Source organism: Medicago sativa, chromosome 5 (assembly GCF_051527215.1).
Source record: "Medicago sativa cultivar Bolivia chromosome 5, Bolivia_mono, whole genome shotgun sequence".
Lineage (NCBI taxonomy): Eukaryota > Viridiplantae > Streptophyta > Magnoliopsida > Fabales > Fabaceae > Medicago > Medicago sativa.
This window is the reverse complement of record NC_140753.1, coordinates 69,508,466-69,526,059: the sequence shown is the minus strand read 5'-3', so window position 1 is coordinate 69,526,059 and position 17,594 is coordinate 69,508,466. Positions and strand designations below refer to the sequence as shown.

The window sequence follows — 17,594 nt, the reverse complement described above, 5'->3', positions numbered from 1 at the left end:
AGTACTGTTATAATTAATTAACAATGTAAATTTTCTTTTTTAACAAAAAATATTTGTATAAATACGATAAATTTTTTTTTTCAAGAGAATTCTAAATATGATTACTTTTAATTAACATATATTTGGTTTTTTTTAAGGAGATGTTTTGTATTTAGTTGTAAGTTGAAATTCATTTCCCTCAAACAAAAAAAAAGGTGAAATTCATTTCTTAACATGATTTTTTTTTTTTTTTTAAGGATAACATATGATCATACATTCTCATTTATCCATATACAAAATTAATGATGAAAGAAAAAAAGAAATATCAGCGAAATACCAAGAATACCCTCCACCCAAATCCCCAAATAAATAAAAAGATTCACAAACTCATTTCACCATTCTCGTCTCGAGCAACACCTTCTTCTGGTGTGATCTCGTTTTTTTTCTTTCACAGTGCACTTTCTCTCTCCTCCATTGTTTTCCTTCAACCACCGCACCGCGAGGTCAATTTCCATAACCGTCATGACCATCATGACTCCTGCTCCGATTGACGTAACCTCACTCTTCCTTCGCTACTCTCGTTTTTCGTTTCGTTTTTCCAATTTTGCTTTTAATGTTCTCAATTTCTTGTTATTGCATGATTTTTGTTTAATTCCTTTTTCAATTTTTGTATAAATGTTGTGTTTGATGTTGAAATTGAGTGTTGTGTGGTTAGAACTAGAAGTGATGAGGTTTTCGTTTAGGGATTGTGGTTTTGATTTTGTATAGTTGAATTTTCGTTCAATTTTGTTGCATTTCGTTTTTGATTTTGGGGATTTTGTTAGGGATTGTGTTTTTAGTCGATCAGAAGTAGTGTGATGGTGATTTTGTTTATGTTTTGGTAATTTCTTTTCTTTTTTCTTTCTGGTTTTGTAGCAACAACAGCAGGAGGATGAAGAGATGCTTGTGCCGCACGCGGTTCCGCATGCGGATTTGGCTGAGAACAATAATCATCAACCAATGGATGGTATTATCTATCGTTTCTTCACTTTTTTGATCTGTTCATAAAGTGTTTTTTTGTTACTTTATTTATTGTTTTTGAGATGATTTAAGGAAATTGATATGTTAGAGTTAAGTGAGATGATTCAAGGAAATTGATGTCAGAGTTAAGGAAAATGCTTCATGCATTGATGTTAGAGTCAAGGAACTAAGTGATATAAGCTAGTGTTGGTGTTTCTAAGTTTGTCGTTTTTTCCTTTTCGAGAGAAAAAGTAACACTTTTGATCTACAAAGCACTGACATGTGGACATGGGTGAGTAGTATGAGAAAATGGTATAATTGAATGTAACTAGTACATGTGTTGGTGTTGGACACTGGACACACCTTCAATGTGGAATGTCGGTGCTACATAGGGCTTGATTGGTTTGAGAACACATTTCCCAGTTTCTTTTTTAATGACAAAGTGCTACTGCCTACTTAGTATTCACTCTGTTTTCATTTCTCAATGATTCGTGGAAAACAATAGAGAAAAACTATGTGAAGTATTTGAAAGTAGTAAACAAAGTGGGATTTTTATAGTTGAAAGTGAAACCAGAATTTTTTTTTTTCCCCCTTCAAATCAAATGGTAATGTATGCGTGTTTTGCATTTTGGTAATGTATGCGTGTTTTCAGTTTCTTTATTTTTATGTAGTTAAGGAAAACACTTCATGCATTGATGTTAGAGTTAGAGAACTAAGTATATAAACTGGTGTTGGTATTAGTAAGTTTTCCATTTCTTCCCTTTCAAGAGAAAAAGTAACGCTTTTGATCTACATAGCACTGGCACGAGACACGACCCTGACACATGGAAATGGGTGGTAATTTGAGAAAATGGTATAAGGAACCATTTTAATCTATTTGACATGACACTGACACATGGAAATAGTGTAAGGAAATAGGTGCTAATTTGAGAAAATGGTGTTGTTGTTAATCTATTTACTTTGTTTTAGATGATTTAATTTATTTGATGTTAGAGTTAAGGAAACCACTTCATGCATTGATGTTAGACTTAAGGATCTAAGTGATTTAAGCTAGTGTTGGTGTTACTAAGTTCGTCCTTTTTTCCTTTTCAAGAGAAAAAGTAACTCTTTTGATCTACGAAGCACTAACACCAGACATGCCACTCAAGACATGTCAATGACGTGGAAATGGGTTGTAATTTGACAAGATGTTTAATTGAATGCAACCACATGGGTCGGTATCGGACACCGGACATATCTGCAATGTGAAGTGTCGGTGCTACATAGGGGTTGATTGGTTTGAGAAAACATTTCCTGGTTTCTTTTTTAGTTGCAAATGCTACTTATTGTTCGTTTTGATCTAGTTTTCTAAGAATTATGAAAAAATAAGATATAAACTGTAGATATTTGAAAGCAGTAAACAAAGTGGCATTTTATGGTAAAAGTGAAACTAGAAAATAAAGAAAGTTTTATTTTCTCCTTCAAATCAAGCAGGCCTTTATTTATTGGTTTTATGCATTTTGGTAGTATGTGTTTTCAATTTCTTTGTTATTATTTTTCTCCTTCCAATTGTTTTACTCGTCTTATGATGATTCCTTTTCTAGTTAGTTCAGTTATGACAACTCTTTTTTTACGCCTTCTAGTTTTGAGCTAATTTAAGGCAGATTCTTAATTGCTCTTTTCATTTATATTGATGAACATTAGTGGTTGCTCAACCTGAAACCGCCAACACTGTGGAGCCTGTTGAGGATCCTTCACCATCAAGATTCACATGGAGAATTGACAACTTTTCTAGGGTGAATTTGAAAAAGCTCTATTCAGATGTATTTGTTGTTGGGAGTTACAAATGGTATTATGCTTACTCATTTTCCAAATAAATTCACAATGTTCATTTTTCTATTTCAGTAGACATGCTCTTAGATAGGATATTTTGCTATTGTTTGACCCAAATAGCCCACTTTATCTAGTGGGGAAGTGATTGTGTTCTATATTTTCCCATGTGTCTTCATCTTCAGCAACCTCTCCTGATTTTATTTTTCCACTCTGAACAGGCGTGTACTTATTTTTCCAAAAGGGAACAATGTGGACTATTTGTCCATGTATTTGGATGTTGCAGATTCAACTAGTCTGCCCTACGGTTGGAGTAGATATGCACAGTTTAGCTTGGCTGTTGTTAATCAGATCCATAATAAGTACACTGTGAGAAAAGGTAACATATTATGTTTGTTCTTTACAATTATTATGAGATGAACTGCCATACATGATGTATAAAAAGACATTTCTGGAGTTAAAAGCAAGGACTACTTTATAGCTGAAAAATCTATGTTATGCTGCCATTTTTTCTGAGAAGCCTGCTTGATTTTGGTTGATTGTTTTTGTCAAACCCTGAGAATGATGCTTCTCTGTATTTCATACTCCTTTCATATGCCATTTATGATTAGCCATTATTTTGTGCACCTAGCCTTTGTTGTTGCTTGTTGATAAAAAAGTCAGAGCCTAACCAAATTGGTTTCTTTCCATCAGCCGTCTGCATCTGTTTCAAAATTTACTTCATTTAACTTCAGTACTAAATTTGAAACCCACACACACACACACACACACACTCCCTTATAAGTTGCAATTTTTTTTCCTAAGGTTGGACTTGTTAGTATTGACTTGTTGAACAAAATTGCTAATTAAGGTATAATAAACAGCAAGCATTGAATGCAAGTATAATGCATTGGGAACTTGCAATGTTTTCCTTCTCTTTCTTGAGCTCTTTCCACGAGTCTTGAGGGAAACCCTTAGCATTTACCATTAGACAAAATGGAAGAGGAGAAAAAGTGAAAGTGCACATAGTTTTTGGGTATATAGCGATGTGTTATTTTCATAACTTTTTGTTTTGTACTGTGTAGATACGCAGCATCAGTTCAATGCACGGGAAAGTGACTGGGGTTTCACATCCTTCATGCCTCTTGGTGAATTGTATGATCCTAGTAGAGGGTATCTTATGAATGATACTCTTATAATTGAAGCCGAGGTCCTTGTCCGTAGGATTGTTGATTACTGGACATATGATTCAAAAAAGGAGACTGGATATGTTGGGCTTAAGAACCAGGGAGCTACATGCTATATGAATTCTCTGCTTCAAACTCTGTATCATATTCCTTATTTCCGAAAGGTCAGGCTTTGTTTCTCCTATTTTGTTCTTGTCTTTAGCCCACCTGTTTAACTGGATAGCAACAATGATGTTTGGTCCTGGATATTGCATTTCAGGCTGTATACCACATGCCTACAACAGAGAATGATATGCCCTCTGGAAGCATCCCCCTGGCTCTGCAAAGTTTGTTCTACAAGCTCCAGTATAGTGACACCAGTGTTGCAACAAAAGAGCTGACAAAATCTTTTGGATGGGATACATATGATTCTTTCTTGCAGCATGATGTTCAAGAACTAAATAGAGTCCTTTGTGAAAAACTTGAAGACAAAATGAAGGTAACAGAAAGACCATCAGATGTTTGTGCACAATTTCATTTTGGTGAAGTACCGTCTTAAATGCATAATGAACTATTGTGTTCAGGCAACTGTCGTTGAGGGAACTATACAGAAATTGTTTGAAGGGCACCATATGAACTACATCGAGTGCATCAATGTGGACTATAAATCAACACGAAAGGAGTCATTTTATGGTACTTCCATATGCATTCTGAAATTAATTGTTTTTTTTTTTTTTTTTTCAGTTTTACCATGCCACTCTTTATTTTTATTTTTTTGATAAGCTTGTACCATGCCACTTGATTCTAATTTAGTCTTTATAACTTATGTATGGCAGATCTTCAACTTGATGTCAAAGGTTGTCCTGATGTTTATGCTTCCTTTGACAAGTATGTTGAAGTTGAACGTCTTGAGGGGGACAACAAATACCATGCTGAACAATATGGTTTGCAGGTTAGTTGCAATTGTTGAATTGAGTCTATTTGTAAAAATATCATTTAGTCAAGTCAACCTTTGTCTTTTAAGTTGAATGTCTTAAGTTCTTGGCCATGTTTTCTCTCAGTGCCCTTTGCCCTTTTTTCCTTTGTCTGTTACACTTTGATAGTCACAGCATGTAACTTAAGATAAGGAGTACCGTGGTAGTCCTTAGATCTAGTAACAACTAACAAATGATGTTTACAATGGGTTCCCAAGAAATTTGAGAGTCTTGGATCTCTCCCATCCAAGAATTCGAGAGTTTGGTCTCTCCCTTCCAAGAATTCGAGAGCTCTGTCTCTCCCAATCAATATCCAGTCCCAAATTATAATGCTTACTTATTTTTCCTTCAGTTTTCCTATTTATTCAAAACATGTTTAGTAAAATAACTGCCAGTCTAATAACATAACTGCTGCCTAAAGCAATAACTGCTGGCTATCGCCTAATAACAGAATAATTGCAGCTTAATATAATATATTACTAATAAGATATCTAGCCTAATAACAGAATAATTGCAGCTTAATATAATATATTACTAATAAGATATCTAACATATAGTAAGGGGTTCCAATAAAAGGTCTTACCTATGACGACAAATGTCATACGCGAGTTATTGGATAATCAGATGTTTGATTCAGCAGATTCCCTTATTGATATTAGATCCACTTCTAGGTATTTTGTATTTAAGAGGGATCTCTTGATTAAGCAATGTTGCTAAAATTGTGATCTAAATATCAAGGTCATGTGATTTTGAGATTTTACACATGCCTGGTGATCCAGATCACAATTCTACTGAGATTGCAGAGAAGTCACAATAGAGCAAAAAAGGTGAAACCACCCAAGTGTCTATCTCTCTTGTTCTGTTTGTCTTCTCTTGCTCTGTCTCATCTGCTGCTCTATTTTCCCTCTCACGATCTTTTTGCTGCTGCACAGTCCCCATCATGACCTCTCTACTGTGAAGTGCTACTGTTGATTGAGGTAGGCAGCTGATGGGTAAAAAAAGAACTAGGGTAACCAGGTTGTTTTTGTCTTGAGAGAGGGTATTGGGCTATTTAGGCGCAAATCATGTCGTATATATATATTTTTGTATGAATGGGTTATTCGGTAGTTTTTTTTTTTTAAACGGTAATAGGACACTTCTTTTTTACAAGAGGCAACAGTGATAATTGACTACTTGGGAGTGGTATAGCCAACATTTTTCTTTTTATTATGTTTTGAGTATCAGAGAACTTCTGCAAAAATATATAATGCTTAACGGAGCATCTAAATTTTATTATTATTAGAAAAGCTAAATCTTTACTTTGTTGCTGTAAGTATAGTTTTATTGAAATAGAAATAAATCATACGATTTATAATTGAAAAAGTAGTAGAAGTGATGTTAACATTTGATGTTTTAGATTATGTATATGAGTTAATTACTTCAGAAGTAAAAGATTATTTGTATTTATTACTTTTTGCACCTTCACCACCAGTCTCCTCTTAGCTCTCTCTTTCAACAGAATGATTTAATTTTGATATATTATTTTGTTCAATGTAACCTTTTTTTTTTTTTTGTAATTTGCTTGGAACAACTTCGTGACATTTCCTTGAGTTTCTTATATTCACTCTCAGAGGCCAATCATCTAAGCAACTTTTAAGTCTAGTTTCATGTGTAACTAATAATTTTTCATATTTTCAGGATGCTAAGAAAGGTGTCCTGTTCATCGATTTTCCTCCGGTCTTGCAGCTTCAGCTGAAAAGATTTGAATATGACTTTATGCGGGATACTATGGTAAAGGTCAGTAGTCAAATAGAGACACTGCTTTGCAACATGTTTCATTCTCTTGGTGCTTTATTTGCTTGCATATTAGAAATTTAGCATTTCTTCTTCTTGGAACTTCCACGGCTACTTGCACTTGAGTTAAGTTGCAACTGGTCCTGTAGTTTTATTGGCTATCGGCAAGAGTAAGATGCAGACAGAACATTCCAGCTTTGCTATAAAATGTTATTGAAGGTTATTTTAAATTGACTAATTATTTATGCTTGATTATGTAAATTGTACAGTAATATTCTTATTTTTGTTGTGTAGTATGCATTAATTCACGGTACTTAACTTAATGCAAGAAAGTGATTTGGCATGATAGTGTTTGGGGACAATAGAGTCTTGTGATATTGAAAAACAAAAGATTTCTGGGTTTTCTTAATATTTATTTTTCAAAGAAATTTTTTGTTCAACAAATGCTTTTTCCTTTGCTGCTTTGAAAATTGCTGTATACTTTTAACAAAGGAGGTATATTTGACACTGACACACACACAGACACATAAATTCAAGTACTTCATTTGAAAAAGTCACATACAATGAAGAACATGGTCTTCTAGAAGAAGCACGGGCGTTTGTTATTATCATTATTTCTACTTATCTGTCACAGATTTCTTTACTTTTGATGAAGGGATTGAATTATCCTATCTATACATGGAAATTTAATTTTCTACCTTTTTTGTTGCAGATTAATGATCGTTATGAGTTTCCATTGCAACTTGATCTTGATCGTGACAATGGAAAATATCTATCACCTGATGCTGATAGGAATGTCCGCAATCTTTACACACTTCATAGGTGATATATTGTCCGTTTCAGCTGTTTATATTGACGATTGCACAGTTTTTTTTGGCATTGGGACTAGTAACCTTTCTGATCTGTTTCATGATTTCTTTAGTAGCTGTGCTTGCTCTCTGGTATTTTATCTGCTGGTTTTTATTTTGGTGCTTCACGCCCACACTTTGTCTTCGATTTTTTCTTCTCTTGAAGTTGTTTTTGGTATATATATCAGACTTTTTTTTAACCCATATTCTTAATGTCTATTACAACCAACAGAATGACAGACAGAATAAAGGGGACAAGTCAAATAAGGATTAAATTAAGTGATAAAGGAAAAGAAACTTAGATAACAACTTATTTTTTTGGAGAGCCATCTCGTGGCCTCATCCAAATTAAGTCGGAGATGTATTTTTGAATCTTTTTGGAACACCTTGGAATAATGTGTTGAAAGCTGTTGTTTATCTAGAACTTTAAATCAATGAAGTTCATCAACTTGTAATTTCTATTTCTCCATGCTGATATTATTGATTGATTTGCAATTATTTATGCATGCATATCTTAATTTGTGATGATCAATATTTGACGGATTTGATTTCCCCTCCCAGCGTTCTGGTTCACAGTGGTGGTGTGCATGGTGGACATTACTATGCTTTTATCAGGCCGACTCTCTCTGATCAGTGGTATGTTCTCATATCTAAACTGTTCACAATCTTGTGAGCTACATGCTATTGTCAACATATTTGACGAGAACCAGGAGTCATGTACTGCATTCATCGAATGTTATTGTAACATGCATGACTAACTATTCATCATAGACTGAGGAATACACATTGTCTCATTGATTTCAAAGCCCAATTCTCAAATTTATTTTACAAGTATATTTGTTAGAGAGGTAGGGCCAAGAGGTGCTGTGTGGGAGTGGATAGGAGTTAGAAGTAAATCATGTTTATTTTGTTCTGTACGATCAATTTCAACAATTGCAAATCTTGTTTGGTAGGTTATCATGTAAGTTGTATAATTCAGCTGTTTGTAAATAAATTAACAATTAAAAATTTCATAATTTTTTTTTTATTCTCTTATGGTTCAAAATGCCAAAGTATTTTGAATATCATCTGCAGGCCTGATAAGTTATCATATCATTTTTCCGAATTATTAGAATAAAATTTTTGTTTTCTAGTTTATTCTTTTACTTATTATGTCCCCATTGTTACAACCTAGTGGTTGGTTGGCAGTTGGCTGTGAGGATGTTTTAAGTGGGTAGCTGAGTTCGATCCCAGGTTACCCCTTCCCTTCCCAGTGCGCGCGCGCGTGTGGCCACTATCTAAAACTTAACAATTTTTAAACTACAGAAGTTCGTAAGAAAACAAATTGTTTAGATCAAACATTGGTATACTTATTTTTATAAGATAAGGTGAAGTGGAGTGTTTTTCTAATGGTGGTATCTTCACATCCTTCCTCACCTCATTTAATACAAGCAGAATGCTTGGGTACTCTGCTTGGATGCTTCGTTTCTAAGTGGGACAAATCAAACATGAATATCCTTAATGTGTGTGTGTGTGTATTTTCTTACTTATTAACTTACATGTGCTTTGTCATAGTGGCTACTGAGTGCCTATGTAGCACTGGCACTACATGTTGAAGGTGTGTCCGAATGTTCGACACATGTCGGCATGTAAAAATTGTGTCATAGCCGGTACTTTGAAATGAGGCTGTTCTAGTGGTTAACAATTGAAAGGCTAAATATGTTCCTTTTGTACTTGTGTTATAGTTGGGTTATGCAATTCCAATAACATTTGTAAATAAAATTTTGTATTGCAGGAAAATTACTTAAGTCTTAAAGGCCATTGAACTTTATTTGTTATTTTGTATTGCTTTTATTGCTGACTACTGAACTCTTAACTGCATGGTTTGATTGAAATATATGAATTGCTCAGGTACAAATTTGATGATGAGAGGGTGACAAAAGAAGACCCTAAACGGGCAATGGAGGAGCAATATGGTGGTGAGGAAGAGGTAGTTATTTTATTTATAATGGTTGTGGCATTTGATCCCTATGAGCATTTGAGTACTTGTTACTGATTCAACCACTTGTATATTGTATTTTAACAGTTACCACAGACAAATCCCGGATTCAATAACACTCCTTTTAAATTCACCAAATATTCAAATGCTTACATGCTGGTGTATATACGTGAAGCGGACAAGGAAAAAGTAATATGCAATGTGGACGAGAAAGATATTGCTGAGCATTTAAGGGTTAGTAGATTTTCTCATATTTTAGAGCCCAAAATTAGTCAAGCCAGATCAGAACCTATTTGTATTCTGAATTCTGATTGCAACTTTAACTTCCAAACAAATTCAGATGACTAATTTATTTTATATCTATATCTATATCTATATATAGGGATATGCTAGAACACACCCACTAGTTTTTTTGTGGGAGTGTTTTAGCAAGTTATAACTAAAAAGTTGATAAATAGACCTTGAGTTGTATGTTGCTATAACACACCTTCTAAAAAATAAGTGGGTGTATGTTAGCAACTCCTATAGGCATTTGCTAGAATACACCCACTTATTTTTTAGGAGTATCTTAGCAAGTGATAACACTAAAAAGTGGTTAAATGCACCCTAAGGTGTAGCTTGCTAAAACACTCCCACATAAAAACTAGTGGGTGTGTTCTAGCAAATCCCACACAAACACACACACACACACACCCACACACACACACACACACACACACATACATATATTCTGGCAAGTATGATTGTTCTCGCGGGAAGCTCCGCTTTGCCGCAAATTTGAACTCTGCATGAACCAACATTTTTTTTTTTGTTTCTCATTAGAATTTTGTTACGAGCATTTTAAGCTAAAATCTAACCAATGTTTACCCATACCTTTGATCTTCTTTTGTACTATAACTGTTGGTTTGTTCTGGAAAATCTGCATTGAATTTGTACCAATGTCATCAATCGCGGATCGCAGAAAATAATGGTCTGTTCAAATTCTGCTATGCAACAATACTATAGTGCCGTCATAGCTTGCTATCTGGCATCATTTGTATCAAATATTGTATCGTGGGACTATATTGATTTTTTCACATTCCACTGTGATATATCACTGACGGTATTTAATGACCACTGATTTCTACAATGGGATTATGCAGGAGAGGTTAAAGAAAGAACAGGAAGAAAAAGAGCACAAAAAGAAAGAGAAGGCGGAGGCTCACCTCTACACTATTATAAAGGTGTTCTTAGCTTCCTTTCCTAGAATTGAGTATTGTTTGTGTCTCTTTATAAAGATGTTGTGAATTTCTCTATCAGATTGTGCGCGCATATATAGACACATGCGCGCGCGCACACACATATTTATATTTATATTTATATGTAACTGATAACATATGATACTTAGGTGGCACGAGATGAAGATCTTGGAGAACAGATTGGAAAGGATATATATTTTGATCTTGTAGACCATGACAAAGTGCGGAGTTTCCGTGTACAAAAGCAGACACCATTTAACGTTTTCAAGGTATCATCATTAGTTACCCCTCTTGCAGTGTAGATGAAAAGAAAAACTGAATTTTGTTATTTAGGGATTGATGTACGAGCACTAATGTGATCATATAGACTAAGCCTAATAAATTATAATAAAGGAAAACGAGAAGTCCCTTAGCGAATACATTTGCCAATTGAATTCCAAAAGGGACGTGTAGTTGTCAGCTGATTATCTAGTTTTTCCTTGAGGAAGTGTCAGTCTATCTCTAACTTGGTTCTATCATGTTGCGTTTGGCTGTGTGCAATGCTAATGGCAGAATTATTACCACAGAGTAGCCTCATAGGATAAGAGTTATGTAAGTCAGGAAAGTTTAGTTTGTGAACTGCTAAAGAGCAAGCTATTGTTTTTGTTAAATCCTCATAGAAAACTATTATTTTAAAAACAGTACTAAAATATAAAATTCATGAAGCTTTAGTTGGAAGAAGAAAAAACAGGTCTTATGAATCTTTATGGTCTTTATGCTTTTGATTTTGTAATTATTTATAATATAATTTGTGAAGTTCATGGTGATTATTCAATAGATGTGTTATTTTTTCTGAGTTTGGTATTTCTGTTTGTTTGCTAATCTGTGATATGTAGGAAGAGGTTGCTAAAGAGTTCGGCATACCTGTACAATTCCAGCGCTTTTGGCTTTGGGCAAAGCGTCAAAACCATACATATCGTCCTAATCGGCCATTGACACAAATTGAGGAAGCACAATCCGTAAGTTCCATGATCTTGCTTAAAGTTTATCGATATCATTTTTCGCATATACTTTCAAGCTTCTTATTTTACGACCTTTTCATGTCTGTTGGCTTTTAGGCAAATGTTGGTTTTGAATTAAAATACTTTGAGCTTCTTTTCCCCCTCATACGTTTTAAGTTGAATTTGTTCAATGTTTCATGGCATTTTATATCAACCTGCTTATTTAATGGTTGCCGTGGCTGGTTTCATTTGATTTCATTTTTATGTTAGGCCAACAGTTACTTCTATGCCTGTTAGCTTCGTTATTTTATTGTTTTTGGTCATTTTTTTGACTAGTTTTTATTTTTTTTATTTCTTTAAATTTTAAAATGAATAACAATGTAGCCCATACAAGTGGTTATCTTATTTGATTGTTTAAGATCCTATGTGAGGGTGTTCAATCTTGTGATTCATGTCTGTGTGACACCGATTTCTATTTGATCTAATTTTTTTTTCTCATTCTGATTTATATTGCAGGTTGGACAATTGAGAGAGATATCGAACAAGGTTCACAATGCAGAATTAAAATTGTTTTTGGAAGTGGAGCGTGGACCGGTAATCTTTATATTATGAAGCTGTATACTATTTTGATACAATGAAACATTATCCAAACACAGCCCTGTTGACAATCTACATTATTATTTAGGATTTATGTCCCATTGCACCACCTGAGAAGACAAAGGATGATATATTACTTTTTTTCAAGTTATATGATCCTGAGAAAGAGGAGCTACGGTACTTAATGTCTTGATTTTTAACATATATTGGGGTAGAAGATGGACCTGAGTTGACATCAAATGTTTTTCCCTTTGATGGCAGTTATGTTGGCAGACTCTTTGTGAACAACACTGGTAAACCATCAGAAATCTTAGCAAGGTTAAATAAAATGGCTGGTTATGATCCTGAAGAAGAGATTGGACTTTATGAGGTTGGTTTGTGATGTCTGTTTTATTGTTTATCTGTTGTACTACATAGAAATTTAAAACCGTAGTGTATTCTTGCATATTCTGAAGCCAGAAGCCATATGATTCATAACTTAGGATCAGGCACTAGCAGTCATGGTTTCAGTTGTTTGGTAACTATGTGATTAATGGCAAATTAAGTGTATGGTGTTCTATGAAAATTTATCTTTCTTGCATGACTTACCAGAAGGGAAATGGCCTTTTTATAATGCCATCCTCAGGTTTTGATCTCTACGAGTGATTTAAATGATACGGCATTAGCGAATTAACTGTGCCTATATTTGTGTAGGAAATTAAGTTTGAACCAAACGTGATGTGTGAGCCTATTGACAAGAAATTAACATTTCGAGCAAGCCAGGTATGGTATCTACCTAGTTAATGCACGTTAGGTTACTGTATGATTTACTTTCTTATTGATTTGTTCTTCCGTGAATGCAGCTTGAAGATGGAGATATTATATGCTTTCAGAAGGCTCCTGCTACGGATAATGAGGAGCATATCCGCTATCCTGATGTGCCTTCTTACTTGGAATATGTGCACAATCGCCAGGTATTTTCCTTTTGAGGATTAATTAAAGGCAATTTGTTTCGTTTGATGTGATCCAAAAATGAAATCTACCAATTTATTCTGTCATGTTTTGTTTGAATTATTCTAATTTCCTCCTCTTGTTTGTGCTAATGCATGCATGTATTTGTGTATGTAACCAGCAAGCCTTGCAAGTTTCACTGGGTATTGTAAGCTATGTACTTACTTTTTTTTTTTTTATCACTGATTGATGTATTGTAGGTTGTTCACTTTCGGTCCCTAGATAAACCAAAGGAAGATGACTTCTGCCTGGAGATGTAAGCTCATTAGATTTTATTGGAATAAATCATTGTATATGTGCCCCCACACACGTGTATGGTGCTTAGGATAACAGGTACTCTTGTGTTATTGATATCTAGGTCAAGGCTTTTCACATATGATGATGTTGTCGAGAGAGTAGCTGAACAACTTGGTTTGGACGACCCATCCAAAATCAGGCTCACCCCACACAACTGCTATTCTCAACAACCAAAACCCCAGCCTATCAAGTACCGAGGGGTGGAACATTTATCTGATATGCTCGTTCACTACAATCAGGTAGTTATTGATTTATCGTTCAATCCTTCTTAGTGTCTCTTATGTAAAAACAAAATATCTTATTCGTTTCTTGTATGTCAGACATCCGACATATTGTACTATGAAGTACTTGACATCCCTCTGCCAGAATTACAAGGTTTGAAAACTCTGAAAGTTGCGTTTCATCATGCTACCAAGGATGAAGTGAGTATAGTGACCTAATTTTCTTCTGGTTTTCATCTATTTTCTTTTTTATTATTATTATTATTATTATTATTACTACTACTACTACTACTACTACTACTACTACTACTACTACTACTACTACTACTACTACTACTACTACTGTTGTTATTATTGTTGTTGTTGTTGAATTTTAATAATTGTTGATTCAGGCGGTTATCCACACCATCAGACTCCCAAAGCAAAGCACTGTAGGAGATGTCCTTGAGGATCTTAAAAAGAAGGTGACTCTGATTTTTGCTGTACTTAATTAACTTGCCTGTATTGTAAGTTACTTATGGGATATTGTAATGCAACTGCACACTTCTGGCCTTCATGACTTGAGCTAAGAAAAAAAAAAAGAAGCCATTGTTTGCCAGCCTTGTGCAGTTGCGACTGTTGTATTGTATGTGTAGCAGTTCTATGATATGAAGTTGATAACTTTGCTAAATTTATAATTTTCCACATTTACTTAATTATATATCTGATGCTCGCTCAATTTTGGCTTGGTTTTACAGGTTGAATTGTCTCGTCCTGATACTGAGCTTAGGTTGCTTGAAGTCTTTTATCACAAGATATACAAGGTGTGGCATTACATTCCAATCATCTGCACCTAGGTTTATTAGCGTTCTTGATTGATTATTTTCTGATCAGGTTACGAGGGAATGACCATTAGTTGTATGAGGACACTCCAATTACATGTTACTGACAATGCAATTAACAATTGCACATTTGGTCATTTCTCTAATTAAAATATGTTCGCTATGTCCTGTTTATGCTGTGCAGGTTTTCCCTCCCAATGAAAAGATTGAAAACATAAATGATCAATACTGGACACTACGAGCCGAGGAGGTAGCAATCTCTTTCTTTCTTCTTTGAGTGGGGCTGGGAAAGGAGGAGGATAGATTTCATTTCATATAGTGTTTCTGCTTTTATTTATTCAAATATGTCATGTCGAATACATATTTTCCGGTTTCTGTAGAAAAATAAATGTTTCTCTTTGTATACTACTTTTACAGATACCAGAAGAAGAGAAAAATCTCGGTCCCCATGATCGTCTAATCCACGTGTATCATTTTACTAAAGACACTACTCAGAACCAAATGGTATATCGTTTTAATTGATTCAATTTGCTTTATACTGGTGGCTTTGATACATTAATTGTATGCATAAACTTTTATAACTTGGTTTTGCATTTTATGTACAGCAAATTCAGAATTTTGGGGAACCTTTTTTCTTGGTCATACACGAATGTGAGACTTTGGCTGAAATTAGATTGCGAATACAGAAGAAGCTTCAAGTTCCAGACGATGAGTTTGTCAAGGTATTTCTCCATCTTTGCAAGTTCTATGGGTATATTAGGCTTCTTCTGTTATATGTTATTTTGGTTTTAGTGATCACTGCTTCATGGAGTAAAGATTGGCTTGTATACTTAGTTTACCTAATTCTTTTAATTGCATTTTTTTTGGCCAGTGGAAATTTGCTTTTTTCTCATTAGGGCGTCCTGAGTACCTTGAGGACTCTGAAGTTGTATCAAATCGTTTTCAGGTGATTCATTTACACTTAAACTTTTTTCTTTCTTTAAAAAATATTACTAATATACAATTAATTTCAATTTCATATATTTGGGCTTATCCTTACATTGTCCTGTTATTATATCCTTTGACAGAGAAGAGACGTATATGGTGCCTGGGAGCAGTATCTTGGCTTGGAGCATACTGATAATGCTCCTAAAAGATCATATGCTGCTAATCAGGTTAGTAACTTTGCTGGCAAGTTATTTTATACCTAGGTTTTGGTCTTTGATTGTTTGGTGGTTATCCACTCTTTCCAGTACTGGGTTTTTTTTTTTGTTGTTGACAAACCTTTGGTTTGTTACACCTTTTCAAACTACATTTTTGTTTTCAGAATCGTCACACATTTGAGAAGCCAGTAAAGATTTATAATTAGGAAATCAGTATGGATGAGCTATCATTTTGCATGGGATGAATTCAGCGTTCTTCTATATCTATGGGATTGTAAAAACAGGCAAAGCAGCGAAAGGCTAATTATGCGTAGGTCAACTTTTGAGATCAGTGACCGAGGTGGTGTGTGCAGGTTTTATATTAGAATTATGATATGTAATTCCTTTTTTTGATGGACTGATACTGCTCTCTACACTGTGTATCTGCTGCCGACCACAGCTTCTTGAGCTTTTTGCTACTTCCATTGGTCTATGGAAGTTGTTCATGTCCAGGTCCTTGATCATCATCACTGCGCTGTATCAGTACATAAGATTTTTTGTTGGATTAGCGAGTATATACAGAGTATAGTTGGTTGGCTCTTTTTGTCCTCTTGGTCGCTTTCAGATTTTGTTCAGTTAGCACTTAGCAGTGTTAATTCTAGTGAGGGATGCAAAATGGTGTAACAAAGTTCATGTAGTGTTTTGTAAAGGAGACTTTGCAGCCTCCATATACTCGTTAGCATAAAGTATTCTGCAGCACCATTTGGTTCACCTCTTGTGGCTGTTTTACTATTTCCTTTTTATCGTCTTAGGAAGGAATATCAGTCAACGAGACTGTTTCTCAAATCTGAAAAAGTGACATTTCCTGTGCATACCCTTGTTGAGCTCTGTATAAAAGGATCTGAAGCTGTACTAACCAATGCAAAAAGAATCACAAACGAAGTAAATAACTTAATCACCACCTTAAAGTATCTTAATAATAATACTAATACTTAATTTTGAACCTAAATAATAATAATAATAATGGATACATAAGTTCGACTTCAAAAAATAAAAAATAATAACGGATACATAAGTATCGTATCAGCCACTTAGATATACCAGTTTTTCTTCTTCTTACATTTCCCGATCTCTTTGTGAACCCTAGGGTTCTTTGACATAGTTCAACGTACACTTCTTTCTCTGGAACATACATGTTCTTGTGCATTTTTCTTCATGTTTTTATACAAAAAACTCTTGATTGCTAAAATAAAACAAACAGTTAATATTAGTTTAAGAACCACAATTTTGGCAGTATGATATTGGGAAGTGCACCAAAATTATGCTTCAAAACTGATGCTTGTAATTAAATCAACGAGCCATTGACAGTAGTAAAATATTGTCCAATAAATGCAAAAAGAAATGGATCCATATATTCCAAGAAATATTTTTTCATACGCACCTACCAAACATCGAACCGGTTAATGGATCCAACTTTCCACTACCTTTGTCACATTATGTATGTTGGCAACAAATTCATATATTTTTTTTTTAAAATTTAAAGTTTAGAAGAGTTGGATTCCGAGGCTCACTAGAGTCAGAACAGACTTTAAGGTACAACGAGTGCTAACAATTCATCCACCAAAGAAGCTCTCACACTGACAACGAAAGTTGAACCTACACCTTGTGAGGTATGAATCAACTACTTATCAAACGAGCAACCTTATGTTGCTGTAGACGTTGGAAGCTTTAGCTGTGTGATGGCCATGGGGAGGGAGGCAAGTAGCGTTAGTGTGATATAGTGTACAAACGTGAATGACTTGTCTCAAGTTGGGTCACTTTCCC

General features: G+C 34.6%; 1 protein-coding gene across 1 annotated transcript; it reads left to right on the top strand.

The window, feature by feature from the left end:
• The first annotated feature begins 373 nt into the window (after positions 1-373).
• LOC146924445 (ubiquitin C-terminal hydrolase 13-like) lies at positions 374-16,562 on the top strand. Its single transcript, XM_085709474.1, has 32 exons — positions 374-531; positions 895-985; positions 2,662-2,806; positions 3,009-3,166; positions 3,852-4,117; positions 4,213-4,431; positions 4,517-4,625; positions 4,769-4,884; positions 6,584-6,682; positions 7,392-7,501; positions 8,089-8,163; positions 9,418-9,496; positions 9,593-9,739; positions 10,648-10,728; positions 10,893-11,012; positions 11,619-11,741; positions 12,240-12,317; positions 12,409-12,497; positions 12,582-12,690; positions 13,014-13,082; positions 13,163-13,273; positions 13,511-13,566; positions 13,669-13,846; positions 13,928-14,029; positions 14,221-14,292; positions 14,566-14,631; positions 14,834-14,899; positions 15,067-15,153; positions 15,255-15,371; positions 15,521-15,595; positions 15,717-15,803; positions 15,956-16,562. Exons 1-32 carry the CDS (start codon positions 502-504, stop codon positions 15,995-15,997), a joined length of 3,372 nt encoding a protein of 1,123 aa, XP_085565600.1. The 5' UTR covers positions 374-501; the 3' UTR covers positions 15,998-16,562.
• The last annotated feature ends 1,032 nt before the right edge of the window (positions 16,563-17,594 follow it).

Coding starts and splice junctions, on each gene's coding strand:
- LOC146924445 (XM_085709474.1), top strand. CDS start 502: ATGACCATCATGACTCCTGCTCCGATTGAC. Junction 4,118..4,212: donor ATATTCCTTATTTCCGAAAG/GTCAGGCTTTGT, acceptor ATTGCATTTCAG/GCTGTATACCACATGCCTAC. Junction 13,083..13,162: donor TAACATTTCGAGCAAGCCAG/GTATGGTATCTA, acceptor CCGTGAATGCAG/CTTGAAGATGGAGATATTAT.